This window comes from Hakea prostrata, chromosome 4 (assembly GCF_041222555.1).
Source record: "Hakea prostrata isolate BN-2017 chromosome 4, UWA_Hpros_2, whole genome shotgun sequence".
Classification (NCBI taxonomy): domain Eukaryota; kingdom Viridiplantae; phylum Streptophyta; class Magnoliopsida; order Proteales; family Proteaceae; genus Hakea; species Hakea prostrata.
In genome coordinates, this window is record NC_142603.1 from 12,027,871 (window position 1) to 12,043,838 (window position 15,968).

General features: G+C 38.5%; 1 protein-coding gene across 1 annotated transcript; it reads right to left on the minus strand.

Moving 5' to 3' along the window:
* Positions 1-2,050: 2,050 nt before the first annotated feature.
* Positions 2,051-14,992, minus strand: LOC149017930 (serine/threonine-protein kinase SAPK10). The gene is made up of 10 exons (XM_089152253.1): positions 14,736-14,992; positions 14,358-14,605; positions 11,884-11,958; positions 11,700-11,801; positions 11,557-11,610; positions 11,366-11,458; positions 11,061-11,153; positions 5,279-5,383; positions 4,997-5,095; positions 2,051-2,734 (listed from the first exon to the last, which is right to left on the minus strand). Exons 2-10 carry the CDS (start codon positions 14,532-14,534, stop codon positions 2,450-2,452), a joined length of 1,083 nt encoding a protein of 360 aa, XP_089008379.1. The 5' UTR covers positions 14,535-14,605; positions 14,736-14,992; the 3' UTR covers positions 2,051-2,449.
* Positions 14,993-15,968: the final 976 nt, after the last annotated feature.

Here is a 15,968-nt window from a genome sequence, read left to right on the forward strand (position 1 = left end):
GAGCTACGTGAGGAAGAGATAGAATTAGACGCCGTGAATGATTTGGAATGGAATCCTCTAACCCAGAAAAGGTGATTATCGGGTAGTGTTCTAGGGTAGATGTTTTTGTATGGATTGCAATTAAAGGAAAAGTAACTGAAGATTGGAGTAGTGAAGGAAATAAGGGGAATGTAGCTAGCAATGGTTCAGTCAAAGGATGATATGGCAAGAGCCTGCCATGCGTCTTCTTATAAGCAACAAGTGATGTGCATCCAGTTGGCGAATTTTCCTTTAGGTGTGATGGCAACTCTGTCTGTGCTAGTTGCTCAACTGGGCATAATCCATCTGGGTTTGGTTAAACATGTCTTGGGTTCTCATACACCAACCGGTATCTGTGTGTGAAGATGGGATTCTTCTCCATTATTTCCTATTCTTTACTGTACACGCCTATGGTGAGGTCTTTGTGGTTTTCATCGCCACTGCAACGTGATGAAACCTGTGTGGTTTAGTGGATGGAGGTGGGTTTTTTTCTTTTAATTGATTGAAAACACAGAGAATCTATATGTAATTTGTCCTATTATGAAGCATGAAAAACATTATGTTCCAGATGTTATTTGAAAAAAAAAAAACGCTTGTTTTTCTTTTTCTTTACCAATCTTTGAAATATAGGTATGAATTTGACCACAAAAGGATAATATCAATTTAAATTGAATTTGTTAATCACCGTACGCCAATTGAACTTTGTGGTCAAACATTGTGATTATGAAGCTAAATAAAATCGTTGTTCAACAACATACAAATTTCTTCGTGGAAATTCTTGAACTAAGAAATAGAAAATTTCTATTACAGAGACTGACTGATTCTATCTGGGAGCTTCTCATCAAAAAATGGAAAGAGGAAAATGAAGAGGATAAGCCATTTGAAACAACTTAAATTCAAAATTCAACATCTTGAATATGACCAAGCAGGCAAGCCATTCGAAATCCCAGTGAAGATATATAGACAACGAGCACGTGTTTTTTTTTCTTTTTTCTTTCTTTCTTCGAGGTTTGGGATCAACAAAGTCTTGGAGAAAAGTTATATTATATGCCTTATCATTATCTGGAACACACGGCCGGCTTTTGGAAACTAACGTCAAAGCAACGTTTGAATTTCTAACCGTTAAAATTGAGAGGCGGGGAATGATTTGAATTTCAAAATAATGGATAGTTTTCTAACGGTTAGTCATCAGGATTCCATGAAGCGTAACGGTTTCCTTTTCAATAAGGATATTACATAAGCCGCTGATAGGAGTTGAACCCATGACCTCTCCATTGAGAAATCAGGTTCCTAACCATTTGACTACTCCTCCATCTTGACCGACGGCCAGTAGATAATATGATTGACGAACGACCATGTAATGCACATTGTTTTAGGTTGAAGAAACTAATGGAAAAAAATTACACTTGATAGAAACCTAAATCAAGAAACACCTACCATGACTGTAAGTTCTCACCCAGAAACCTAAATCAAGAAACCTCAAATCTTACTACCGCTTTCCAAGAGTATGGTAAGGCATATAACTCTCTTTCAAGACGTGTTGATCCATTAGTTTGGATTGTTCTTTTATTATTATCACAAACCTCCAAAAAAATTTTTTGGGTAGCCAAAGATGTTGTAGCGGATCAATCTTCACAATGGGTACAAGAATTCCAACCCTTTTTGGAGGAAAAAGCGTAACCATGTTTCGCATATGTTGGTGGTTAATTTTTGGTCCAGGATGGCAGAAAAGCTTTTAGTCTTGAACTAGAAACCAACCCTGGAGGAAGCTGAGGATGTTAATCAGAGCTTCCGGGGAGAGTAGAACTGTTGACAGTTGGAAGTACCTATAGAAAGAAATGCACATCCACTACTTCGCAGACATGTATGTCCCATGGCTATGAGCCTATGAGTGTGCCACCCTCAACAATATGCTAATCCAGCAGTGAACTTACAACTTTAGATACACACAACCAGGAAGTAGAGGAGTGAATCGGACACCTGTTTATTCCCTCCCGCTCTTAAACTTGTCACTCATGATACAAGAGGAATTTGTTCTGGGAGCAAAAGTTAATGACTGATATAGTACAATACGCTCACGGCAAGGAATGGAAAAAGAAGGCGAAAGAGAAGCACATCTCTAGAACGCAGAACAACTACAACAGGGGCAGGGGCTGGTCCTCACATAAACGCCAACTTCCATCAACAGATTCAATAATTAATTCTTTGCAGACATAGAGACTGGTAAAGATATGTAATATTAACATTTCAGACTCCAATAGGCAAAGCATGAGGGGACTGAACTTCCTTCTTACCAACTTAGCATCTACACATTGATCAATTTTAACAGGACCTGCTTTCCCCATACCTTCAAATGTTGCCAAGAAGAGGCATTCTGAGCTTTGTCCCAGAAGCTAGTAGAGTTCAAAATATAGACACTCTTGCTTGCTAATCACATTGCATAGACAATCTCCCCACTGCTGTCTACATCTATATCAGGATCAGATTCCATGTCGTCGTCATCAATATCCAGGCTGTCAGTTAAATACTGATTGAGGCCACGAGTTCCTGCAGCAGGTAGGGTAGCCTCAGCTATGATCTGCATGATCTCATCGATTCTCTGCATAGGTTGATCAGGTTCTACAAACTGGTTGTTCATTGAGTTCTCCTCCATAAGGTCTGCAGGAAGGTTCTTTAGAAACCACTCATGGTTCCGAATCTCGGGAATGGTAATTCTCTGTTGAACATATTATTCAAGAGTGTGAGACTTGATAAGCGCCCAGATGCTACATTAATTACAAAAGCAGTTCTTATTTCCAACAGTACATTGGGAGTTCAAAATTGTGATTAAAACCTTAAAGGAAATCTTGAAGTGCGTCCACATCATCGAGATATGTAATTAAAGAAACAATGAAGAAATTAATATAAAATAGCAGCCATATGATTCAGAAAGACCATCAAAGCAAACAAATTCATCACTAAGCAGATATTTAGCAAAATCAATGCATTTTATTCCCCCCACCCCCACCCCACCCCACACCCCCCCCCCAAAAGAAACAGCAGCCATATGATTCAGAAAGACCATCAAAGCAAACAAATTCATCACTAAGCAGAAATTTAACAAAATCAATGCATTTTATTCCCCCACCCCCACACCCCCCCCCCTCCTCCCAAAAAAAAAAAAAAAAAAAAAAGTAATGGTCGGCCTAACCCGGATCACACCTCCATAAGTACTTCAAGAAGCAAAAAGATACCAACTCTCGAAGCAGTTGTCTGAAATGTATTGTATTTAGTTACTTCAAATAAGATCTATAGAAAATAAGGGTACTACAGGAATGAATTCTTACTCAACAGCCAACCCAACTGACTGACTGACAAATAAAAAGCACGAGTCACAAACAGAAAATAAAAAGGACCACTCACCCCAAAAAAAAGTGGGCCCCACAAGAAGAATACACGATATTTAGTAAAATTTGAGCAATTTATCTTTAAAACTGATCCCTAGCGGCTCACTGGCAGGTTTACCTCCCCACTTTTTTATCCTCCACCCTCTCACCCCTCTCCCTCTTCAAGTCTCTCTCTCCAGTCTTTGCATCAACTTGGAGAAATCACACTTTCTCTAAGTAGGTGTCTTATATACATTTAGGGCCTCCCTAATGCATCTTATGGGTTCCTCTTCTGGCTCCCTTCCCGTGATCTACCTGGGACTGCTCATCCTCAGTAGACTCATTAATCACCCATTGTACCCCGCAACTTGACTACATGCATATAAAGCTCCAACTTTGGAAAGGCAAGGTTTTCTCATTTTCCAGAAGAGCTGTCCTGATCAAATTAGTCCTCCAACCTTCATGCCTCTACTAGTGTGACATCTTCTCTATTTCCCACCCACCACAAGAGCCATGGGAGCCTCTTTTGTGCTTTCCTGTGGAATGGCCAAGAATTCTCCTACTTCCTCCACCCCATCAGTTGGTCCTTATCTGCTTCCCAAAGCTAAAGATGGCCTAGGCTTCTATTCAATCTAAGATTAGAACAATGCTAACTTGATGATGCCCTGGAATATCTCCACTAAGCATGACTTCGTTTGGGTCAACTAGTTATACTCCAAAATTTTTGAGATTTGACTTTGCGTACTGTCTTCACTAACCTTCTGGGTCTAAAGGAAGCTCCTCCTCCTAAGTCATCTTGCTCTGTCTACCATTTCTACTGGTTGTGATGGTACCTCCATCTCCTTTTAGCTTGATTCCTAGCATCCTTTAGGCATCCTCTACAACTTCTTAGGCCCCCATTAAGTCTATACTAACATTCCTAAGTCCATGATGCTTTCTAACTTCATCTTTAGAAGCTTTTGGGTCCCACCCCCCCTCCTTTTGAGTCCCACTCAAGTCTGGTCCAATCTCCCCCTTTACACCCCCATCCATCATGCCTGCACCATCTGGCCAGCCTCCTCCTCGACAATGTGGACCATCTCTTTTTCTCTTGCCCCTTCTTCCGTTTTATTTTGGGAATTGTCATTTCCTCCATTTGGCCCCGCTCTAGACACTTCCTTGGTTTTCAGGGACTAATTATGGCTTTTGAGTTCCTTTTTAGGCTTTACCATTTGCGATTTGGTCAGTAAGTTGGTGGTTGGTGCTGCAATGTCTTATGGTGGGAATAGAACCATAGGAGATGGACCTCCAACCCCATATATTTGGATTCAATCTAGAGAGCCATCTACTTTGATGTCTCTGACTTCAGATGCTCCCACACCCCCTGTCGGGACAAGCTTATTGATGTTACCTAAAGTGTAGGTTCTTCTCTATTGCCGCCTAGTCGTTTATAGTGCCGCCCACCCCCACCCCCACCCCCGGGTTCCCTCTTGTCTCTTGTACATTCTTCTATTTTATTCCCCTCCTGGGTTTTGGTAATGATATTTTTGTTCATCCCAAAAAAAGAAAACATTAAAGCTAGGGTGACAACGGAACTTTGCAGAGTTTAGGATCCATAGAAATAAATTACTAACCGTTCCTGGGTCGGCGACAAAGATCCTTGAGATCAGGTGGCGACATTCAGGAGATATGTGAACATAGTCAGGAATTGAATACTGGACACTCAATATTCGCTGCATGAGACAAACAAACAAAAAACAGAAAACAAAATAATAATTATAAAAATCCAATCAATAGTCATCTTTCTCTTCTTTTTTTTGGTGTGTGTGCGTGCTCAAATAATCCAATCAATAGTCACTGCACAAGAAACAACCACCAACAACAGAACTTGCTGACGATAATGTCTGGCCATGTACCTGTATAGTCTTCCGGAAGTTCTTTGGCTCTTCAGGGTCCTCAAAAGGGTAAGCGCCCACCAGCATGACATAAAGTGTGACCCCACATGACCACACATCTGCAATCTGGTTCAGAGAAGAAGCAACTTAGTAGTATGAAGTATGATATTGTCACACTACCCCATGTGTGTAAAAGCAGGGAAGATATGCCTGCTGACAAGATAAAGGCCCAAGAGAAGTGAGAAAGAGAGAGATTATTTCCTCACTAGTCACTATTGCTCATCAATGAAACACCATACAACCAATGACGATGCAGATAACATAAAACCGACCCTCAATCAATACTCAAGAAAGAAGTCCTTTATTTTCTGTAGCTTTTATAATCTATTTCTATCCCAGGACTCATATACAAGTGTTATTTGACACAGCTGGGGTAAGACTGCATAGGAAAACTGTCCCCCCCCCCCCCCAAAAAAAAAAAAAAAAAGAAAAAAAAAAAAGAGATTGCTTGTGTGGAAGCCTTTGGCACTAGGTTCGCCATCTTTTCTTTAGAATCTGACCATCGGATCATTCATCATCTTATCTTGGAGAAGGCATTTAGCCAGGATTTATTGTTAATCTGAAGATAATTTGTTTCTTCAAATCTTTCCTTATCTTTGGCTTCCCATCTATAAAATGCAGAATCAATTTCCTATTATCAGTCCTGTGGTTTATTTAACAATAGCAGAGTTTCTCTGATTTTATAATTCTCCTGTTAACACAATAAACACATTGTAAATTGACTGAAAACCCTATCCCAGTATCACTAGGATTTATCTACATTTTCAGATCAGCCATTGGATCAACAAGAAACTTTCAGTTAGAGTTCCTTACCTTGAGAATAGGTCTCCCTGACATTTGTTCCAATATCTACCCATCTGATTTTGATGACTCGTGTGAATCTGGAATATTTTATTCTCTAGAAAACAATTCTGTTTAGTATTGTTTAAGCCATGTTAGATCAGTGGCATACTGCCGCATTAGTCTGGTACCAAAATTCTGGCTACTCCTAGTTCTAACACTACAAAGGCAAAGAGAAGGATCAAGTTTCAATGCAAAAATTGGCCAAATATGATCAAGCATCTTCCAATTGGACGGTATCACAATTGAGAACATTTGAACATTGTGCCATGAAGTGTTGATACATTGTCAACACAATTAATGGCAAGTCTACTCAAGCCCAATGAGAAGAAAAACCTCCACATTCTTCAAAAATCAGGTCACATGCATTGCTGGCTAATGAAGACTGCCCATACAAAATCAGATTTGAGGCCAATCTGAGGCCCCAAAACAAGGGCTTAGGTACCCAGCTAGAAAAGAGTATGGGATGGGCTAAGTGGAAGTCTATCAAAATACTCATCTAAACTTCAGGCCAAAACACAACTCTTAACGAAACACTTGTTGAATGGTCAACTATTAACTCTCTAAACCCCACTAGATCAGCCTTCGCACAGAACTGGCATGTGAACAGACTAAAATATTCTAACATCCTTAAGAATAATTCACAGACCAAAACAAGGAAAATGGAACCAGAATTTTGTGTCGAAAGAAAAATAAATGGCCATGTGGTCCACTAACTTTTCTCCAGCATCACATGTACCCTAGTCAGCTTGACTAGGCAATCCTAGGAAGTGGGAAGGAAAAATCAAGATGACACCAACAAAGTGTCAAGGCAAACCCTAGGCAACCAAGGAAGGGTGCCTTGATGCCTCTGATTACACAATTGCATTAGGCAGAGTAGTGCTACAGCATGCATATTAACTGTGCTATTTTATCATTACGTTGGATGGTTATGAATATTTAAATATTTCTATAATTATTGTCTTAATATTTGCATTTAAACTGGAATGCCTACTGATATATGATATTATTTATTAGAAGTTGTTGAATTAATTAATTATTGTTAATGATCATTGCAAGTGACATTTTATGATTGTTCAGGGTTCTTTTCTTGGGATCTGTATACAGATAAGTTTTACTTTCTTTAGAAGCGAATTAGCCATTTTAGTATTTCCATTATTAGGAGATATGAATATAATAATCAAACATGAAGGAATCAAGGTGAGGGGAACATGACTTAGGCTCTTTTTGGTATCAATTATCATTGTCAATTATGAGGTTTTTTCATTATTTTAAGTTGTTTGGCATCTATTATCAGTTTTAATTTTATTTAAAATAATAGAAAAACTTTAAAAATACATAATGAACTTTTTGTCTATTATGAATTATGGTGAGAATTTCATTCTCTTCATTTATGCACAAGTTTACTTAAATTTTTTGGTTAAGATGAGGGTAAAATAGTCAATACACATTTTTTTATAAAAATCATACTTTTTCCCTCTTTTATCACTTGCTCACTATTATTTACTAACAATTTTTTATTTTGACATCAAACTTATTTTTCATTCCATAATTTATTTTCGACAAAATTCACCAAACCATTTTTCATTCTTGACCAATAATGAATTCTTGTACTTATTTCTTTTAAATAGGCATAATAGAGAATGAGAATTGATACCAAAAAGAGCCTTAATACATGATATAATACAAAAAAGACTGCTTTGCATACGCTATACAAATCAAAAGCATGGTGAACATATTATAAAATGATATGATATCCATCAATTAGGTGTTTGTGAGCCATGTAAAGTATGATTATGTTAGAAAATCAAATGTATGAATGCCAGGCATGTTATGATTGATAATGTAAGATTATGTGTTATTTTCTTAAACAGAGTGGAATGCTAAATGAAAATTATTTTGTATGTGAAGACAAGTTGTGTAGAATGCAATTGTTCTACATGTATCAGAGAATGATATGTTCATATGAGGAGGGCTACAGCTCCCAACTTCATTTACCAGAAGAGTAAAATTAGGGCCTGACTCTAGAGAACCAAGCAGTCATTCCATGAGATTGAGAACAATTTTGTTTCACCAAGTGCATTCCCACAAGATCTTAACAACCTTCTCTTCTCCTCTCTAAAATTTGCAGCCCAGAGACCCCATATTTGTACTGTCAGTTCATGCATCAGGGCTATGGGGGCGGGTATTTCCGTCTCCGGTGGCCGCGCCCAAATTAAAGCCATGAAACAGGTGCCATAAAATGGGCTGCCAATTGCCAGTTAGAGGCCTTGCGGGGATCCTTTCCAAATTCAACCTACGTGAATATGGAGAAAGATTAGGGTAGACTGAACTCGAAACTCAATCTAGGGAAGTTTGGTGGAAAGAATCACAGTAATTCCAGGACTGGGAATCTCAATCACACTGTATCTTTCAGAAGAATCCTAGTTTTAGTATGACTCAAAAAGTAAGAATCCCAGTCAAACAAAAACTTATGGCAACCTAGTGCTTCTAGGAGGGCAAACATACAGACTGAACTCCTGTGCTTCGCAGGAGAGGCTGTTTCCAAGTTTCAAATTTGCAGCTTAACTATTGCACCAAGGCTCACTAGCCAGAATTGGGACATAAGTTAATTTCCTAAATCAGATAGGTAATAACAGCCAAAAATCAAACAGGAACTCAGTGCATGAAAATGAGACTGCAAACCAGACTCCAGTTCAAGGAACGAATAAGATACTGGGAAAGATAAAAAAAAGTTGGTAAGAAGGGAAAGAAGATTTTATCTGAATGCATGTCAAGTGCTTAAAGAAACAAATAAGTTCTAGAACAGAGTTTCAGATGGATTCCTCAATCTGAAAGCAGCAACAGATTTCAAAACAAAAGCAATAAATCACACGTAATTCCAGGATGTGAATGTTGGGGGTACAATGTCTAGCACCCATCACTTGGTTTTTGGGTGCTCAGTAAATTCCTGTACAGGGTTTTTTTTTCACTATAAGTATGTACCGAGGGTTCTTTATCTATAACACAATCAGAAAGAGAAGTAAGGATGAGCGACAATAACCCTATTCCCTGTAGATAGTGGAACAGATCTCATCTAACAGTTGACATGGGCAATCTCGCTCAACCATGTAAAATCATGTGTTTATAGTATCATTGTTGTTTGCGATTTCCCTTCTTCTTTGCATTATTTTACCTTTCCTTGTCTTACAGCAGACTATAGTTCAAATTTCAAAAACTTGCCAGAGTAGCAACAGTAATGGCCAACCATAGACAATAGCCAGCTTCCGCAAAATATAATAACTAATCCACTATCCATTCCAACAAACCCAAAATTTGTGGGTGTAGAAGCCTGTTATATAATTGAAATAAACTCACTACAGGACTCCTTAATTGAAGAGAATCACCAGAGAACGACTTAGGACATAGTAACAAACTATTATTGGAAAACAAAAAAAATGAGTTTTGACCTCATTAGAGTATCACAATGCCGACCCATCTAATCACTGGTCATTAGATTTGGCCACTAGCAGCTCCACAGCCACTTTGGGCTGTTTCTGTGCAGGACATACAATATCACTAGGTGGGCACCTAAATAAACGAACTCACCACAATGGTATACACTGACAGTAACAAATTTAAAACTGCCACGTAGCCCCCAACACTTGGAGCAAATGGTGGTATGCCACATCTCATATTTCAGGCAGTCATGCAGCTTAGTTTCAGGCTTGCCACCATTAAACTGAAGCTAGCACTGCATACCAAGTAGTTGAAGAGAAGATGATTATTACACAACATAGAACAGTCAAGCAGGCACCTGACTTCCCTCTACATGGTATGGGTTCTTACTTCTGGAGAACTTTCTGTCCACTTTCTTGAAGAATTTCAACTCCTGAACAGTGATAAACTGTATTGATTCAAAAACCTCCAAGAGTAATATACAACTCAGTAATAAAATGTGTTCACCAAAAGCTGTGGTGGTTCCAACCTCATTTTCTTCTAAAACCCTGAGATAATTAGAATCAACAAAAATTTCTCGGTTTCCCAATAAACGCACTTCCAATGTACCATCTAAATATTAAATGTACATTACTAGCTTCAAAGTCATATCTGAAGCATTCAAAGGAAGTCAACAGCCTATCAACATGACAATAGATCTACACCAAAAACACCCAAAAGATGCCCTTCAAGGGTTAATTCTGCATGATATTGCATTAACTCTTCAAGTACTAATGGCTATGATTTAATACTAATGCCACAGGAAAGGAATGAGTGAAACAATATCTCAGGACTTTTGTTCAGTGTTGTAATGATCAGTGTTAGATTTACAGCATACTATCTGCTAGAAGATACAGAATGATTATCCACAGCATTTCAATTGAGGCATTCTTGTCACATTAGAGAAAGCTAAACAATGGCAGCCGAAAATAAGCAGCATTTTGTTTTTTAATTAAAGTTCGATTTGATTGACAGCTTAGTTTTGTGAAAAATGAGAAGGTGAACTTCATATTAAGCATAGGTGCAAGTTTGAATGCAATCTCCTGCTAGAAGTTGAAAAAGAATCAGCCCATTGTCAAGGTGCTTGCCACCAAAAGTGAATTACATACCATGGCTACACAAGATTGTTAACTTCTGGTATCATTCTATGGTTCTGAGTCCCAATAATCAGGTTTTAATTCCTCTAGGAGAATGCAAACAGTACTTAACAAGAAAAATGTTTAAAGAGAACCATAAACTGTAGTTTCTGCTTGAAAGTGTCAGAAATTGTCATGCAAAACAATTAAAAGACCATATTAGTGGCACTTCAGGAAGAAATTGCATAGCAGTTTACCTAAAACAAGAACAAATGCCATACTACACAATTGACTCACAAAATCTGCAGACTCCAATAAATCAAGTTGTACATGTTAGAAATGATCTTTACCTTGCCATCATACTCTTTCTTCAGTAGAACTTCTGGAGCAATGTATGCAGGGGTACCGACTGTAGACTTAGGTTGTGAATGAAGCACAGATGACTGAGAAAACAGCCAAATTAGAAATGTAAAGAATACAGATGTTAGGGCTAGCCCAAATATGAGGAGGATGCCAAAGCTAGAAAAATAAAAAGGTTATTAAGACCAAGAAAGACTCTTGACCTTCTAATATCAGCTCTTAACTCCAAGCTCTACTAAAACAGATAAGAACAAGGGCAGTAGAACACTGGCATTTGCAAAAGCAAAGGAAGTACCTTAGAGTAGCCAAAATCACATATCTTTAAACGAGGAGCAGGACTTCCATCCAACAATGTATTTTCCAACTTCAAGTCTCGGTGGCATACTTGCTTCATGAAAACAACATGGAGAAGTCAGACAAATACTCATCCACATTCTCATGATAAATGTAGGATGGAATCCCAAAACAGAGAGCTTTTTCAACTACCATTGAATGACAATAGCTGACTCCTGATATAAGCTGTTGGAAGAAGAAACGGGCCTGCAGTCAAAAATAGAAGAAAAAAATTAACTACTGACAAAAACTAGATTTAAAAGAAAAAACAAAACAAAATGGATTGAAATAAGAACCTCATCCTCACTGAACCGGCCAGCATTGCATATGCGCTCAAACAGCTCTCCACCAGATGCATATTCCATCACAATGGCCAAATGGGTGGGAGTTAATATGACCTAGAGTAGGATGGTAAAGGAAACTTAAGAAACATATCTTTAATGCAAGAAAAAATAATAAAGAGACTAAATCAATACTGACCTCTTTGAATCTAACGATATTGGGGTGCCTTAGTGATCTATGATTAATAATTTCCCTTTGAACGTTTTCATCAATCTGCGCCCACATAATATCAGAATCAGAAAGCAATAAAATGAATTTGGTATTTCATTGATCATAAAGTCTTAAGTTGCTCTTGTTTTGTTGAATGCTGATTTCAGATAAATCTGAAACCAAAATACTTATATAGAGTCAGGGGGCACCATCTAATATAAGATTTTAAATGTGTTATACCTTTCAGATCCTTGCAGCTTACCATGTAATGTGCTGGTGGGTCAACATAGAATCATTGCTAGGGGCCATCTACTCCACTCAAAACTAAAGGCAGCACACAGAACTTCTCTGAGTTATTCTCATCCTCAGCTGACAACTGCCATCATACCCAGTGCACAAGGCTACTGCCAGTGTGGGGTATATAGGAAGGGTCATGTGTATGCAGCCTTAACCCTGCATTTCACAAAGAGGCTGTTTCCTGATTCAAATGCGCAATCACTAGATCGCAGAAAAGCAACTTTAACATTGCACTGCGGCCTGTACCCCTTGGTTGAGGTCTGGTTCAAGATAAATCCAAAATATGCCACAGAATACTTCTTAGGCTCATAATGTTCCTTCCGATTAGAATCTTAAGTTTTCAAACCTTTCAGACCCTTGCTATTAAAACTGAACATGCCAAGACAAAAAGGAATGATTGAGTAACTTGCTTACATAAAACTCTTACCATCTGTGATATTATTATACTTCTCAAATGTAATCTTTGTTTTACCTTTTGAATCCAATGGATCTGGTGGCAAACTAAGCAAACCAGATTTGGAATCATATTGAGTCAACATCACTTCTCCTTCATTTTCCTTGCAACCTGAAGGGACCTGATGCAGCACAGCCTTAGAACCAAATCTGTTTGCGATTGTGAATCCAGACTGAGATCCACGTCCAACCATATTCTAGTAGATATCCAGGATTTGTAGTTCTTTAATTGACTGGCATAATTATGTAAGGAGATTCTTAATTTTGCTGGGATATTTAAGAGTATTTTTAAATTGTTAAAGAGTCTTAGTATAATTGTTTTCGTATTGAAGTCTCTTATTTTTATTATCTAAATGCTAGTAGTCAACGTATTTTGATATCAAATAGAATGACTTGAATTAAAGTATGTCTGCTAGCAAAGCTACACAATGAACTGAATGAAGCCACCGAGATGGTGCAAAACACATGCACAAGACAAGATTTACATGGTTTACCCAAAGGCTGTAGCATAGATGGTTTCACTTACAGACTGTCGCCCTAAATCATTTTTTACCCCTCTCTAACGTTTTGAGAGATTATTTATAGAACACAAGTGAAAACCATATTTCAGAAAAAAGACCAAAATACCCTTGCACACTACAAATGCCAAAAAAGGAATCAGGACCTCCAAATAGTTTAGGGGCCACAAACAGCTGTTTCAAAGAGCTGAAAATTTTGAACATGACCAACAGCCTACTATGCAGTGGTCAACGTCAAAAAAGGATAATCCAGGCACGTTTAGGCCTAGAAACGAGTTCCACAACATTTTACAAGGTGAAAATTTGTCTTCACCACAACAATGTGCACATGCGCACTCTTCCCCTGCTGCAACTTTGTTTCTTCTTAGCTTTCCATTCTTTTTCCCTTCATCTTCTTCTTTCCTTCTTCACATTCTGTCCCCCATTAGAACCTTTCCAGAAATACCCAAAACGACACCAATGCTAAATTCAAGCACTTACAATCTATTCCATTTAAGAACCAAAAGGCAGACCTCAGAGTTTTAAAAGAATAAGGTCGGTCAACCACAGGAATCAATATCAACAGGAGATCAGGGTAATCAGAACTGCAAATCCGACAAAGTAAAGAACGTCAAAAAGGAATATAACGAACCACGATAAACAAACACTTAGTGTTTCATGATAAAAGAAGCAGAGATCACCACTATGAGTATTCATAAATTAGGAAGAGAGGTTGAGGGAGGATGGAAGAATCAAAATATCAACTTAGTATTTCAAGATAAAAGAAGCAGAGATCACCACTATGAGTTTTTATAAATTAGGAAGAGAGGTTGAGAGATGATGGAAGAATCAAAATATCAACTTCTCTTTCAGCCCTTATTCATTCATTAATAAACTTCCACATTAACGCCGACAACCGTACACGACAAAATAACTGTTGAGAGGGCCGGGAACAGCCCTAAAGCCCGTGGTAAAACTGTCAAACCACTCAATAATCCTCAAGTTCAATTTTTTCTCCTCCATCACTGGACAGAATTTTCAGTCATCTATAAAATTAAATTTTTTGTGCCATCTCTACCAGTAATCGACAAGTCATCAACAGTAACCATGAACGGTTAAGTAACACACCTCACAGTCACAAGAGACAGAAAAAAATATACCAGAAGCAAATCACCAAACAAAAAGAAACAGAATAGAATCGATTGCTCAACTAACCTTCTCGCCACGTTCAATATACTTGACAGCCACAAGCTCTTTAGTCTGTTTATCTCTCATCAGCCTAGCCACGCCGAAGTTCCCAGCACCGATATCTTTAACAAGCTCATATCGATCGCTGTCGTGCATTATCGGCATATCCATACCTGGACCAACGGTGACTTGAGATCGATCCATGGACACTCTATCTTCTTCTCCAACAAGTCTCAGTTCATATTATCAAAGTAAAAGAAACTGGAACACGAACCCTAATCACGATCAAACCAACAACAGAGAAACGTGGCACAAGAATGATCATCCATTGCAATAGAGCGATCGAGAAACGGTTGGTTGAAGAAAGAGACGGGTAAGAAGTTCAAGTCCGTGAAGCATACTTACCTCGACCAAATTCGCTTCTTCTCCATTTCTTTTTCTTCTTTTCAATTGAACTTGTAACTGAAACAATGAAGAGTTGCAGAGCTGGTGAGAGCTCGTGAACTGCTTTTACTCGACTTGTGCTTCTTTCTATCTAAAAATCCCGTACTCACAGCCGATATTTCTTTGATCCACCTGATCGATTGAAACAGATTAATACCTGTAGAATAGGTACACATTTATTCTATCTATCTAAAATCAAAAATCAAAAATCCAAAAATGGAATAAAAAAATGGCTTTGAACTTTGAAGTTATGGCAATCGATGGCTTTATGACCAGAACACCCCTCTGGTTCTCTTAATTGACACATCCCCTGTGGCCCACCGACTTCGGATAATGTTCACAAGTCACGAGGTTGCAATCTCGTTGGTCGTCGCGTGAAGGGACATAGTTCAATGTAAGTGAATTCAAACCGTTAGATTAGTATCGCCAATTATGGACGGTCGGAGATCTCAAGTGGATGTACATGGAAGGGTTAGATTGTAATTATACGTTTACTTGAAACTTGAAAAAGAGACAAAACAGTGGTAGAGCCGTGGGGACAAATGAGTATATATGGTCAAGCAACCTAACCTTCATTAAGAGGTTAACCGTTAATGTCTGGACTTTTCTATGACGAAAATACCCTTCATCAGTAATAATGCAAATTAACTGTTCCAGTATTCCTGGAAGCCCTTTCATTAGTGTACTCCGGTACGGAACGATACGTTGACGTGAGTCACGTGAGACTTGTACAGAAAACACGGCACGGTTGGTCCTTATTGCCGGCCTTTTTTAGGGATGGGCATATTGGTCAAGTTGGAAGGAGATACATGTAGACAGTGTGGTTTACGAATCACAGTATTATGTTGCTGCTATTAAATTATAACTCTAGATTTGTTTGGATAGGCTCATTAACAAGATCGAAGGGCCCTTTGACGCTCTGGGTAGAGGATATATATTTGGGCGTAGTTTATAATTGTGGGCTTTGGAGTGGGAGTCTGACTTTTATATGTGAAAGCCCTTGGAGAGAGAGAGAGAAAACGGATAACTTGCGTTATCCGTTGACTAGGATATGAGGTCCGGTGTAATTGGGTAGTTTGTAGTGGGCCCACTTGGGCGGCAAGCAGGTGAAGAAACAGTCAATGGTGCTACCTGGTAGACATGCAAGACGGGTGGGAAGGTGGACGTGATAATGGTTGAGATTAGTATAAAACT

What these genes read in the sequence shown, in the direction of transcription:
- LOC149017930 (XM_089152253.1), bottom strand. Translation starts at nt 14,534, where the DNA reads ATGGATCGATCTCAAGTCACCGTTGGTCCAGGTATGGATATGCCGATA. An exon ending in ATATCGTTAGATTCAAAGAG is followed by an intron (nt 11,802 to 11,883) that starts GTCAGTATTGAT and finishes ATCCTACTCTAG; the next exon opens with GTCATATTAACTCCCACCCA. An exon ending in GTGATTTTGGCTACTCTAAG is followed by an intron (nt 11,154 to 11,365) that starts GTACTTCCTTTG and finishes CTGTTTTCTCAG; the next exon opens with TCATCTGTGCTTCATTCACA.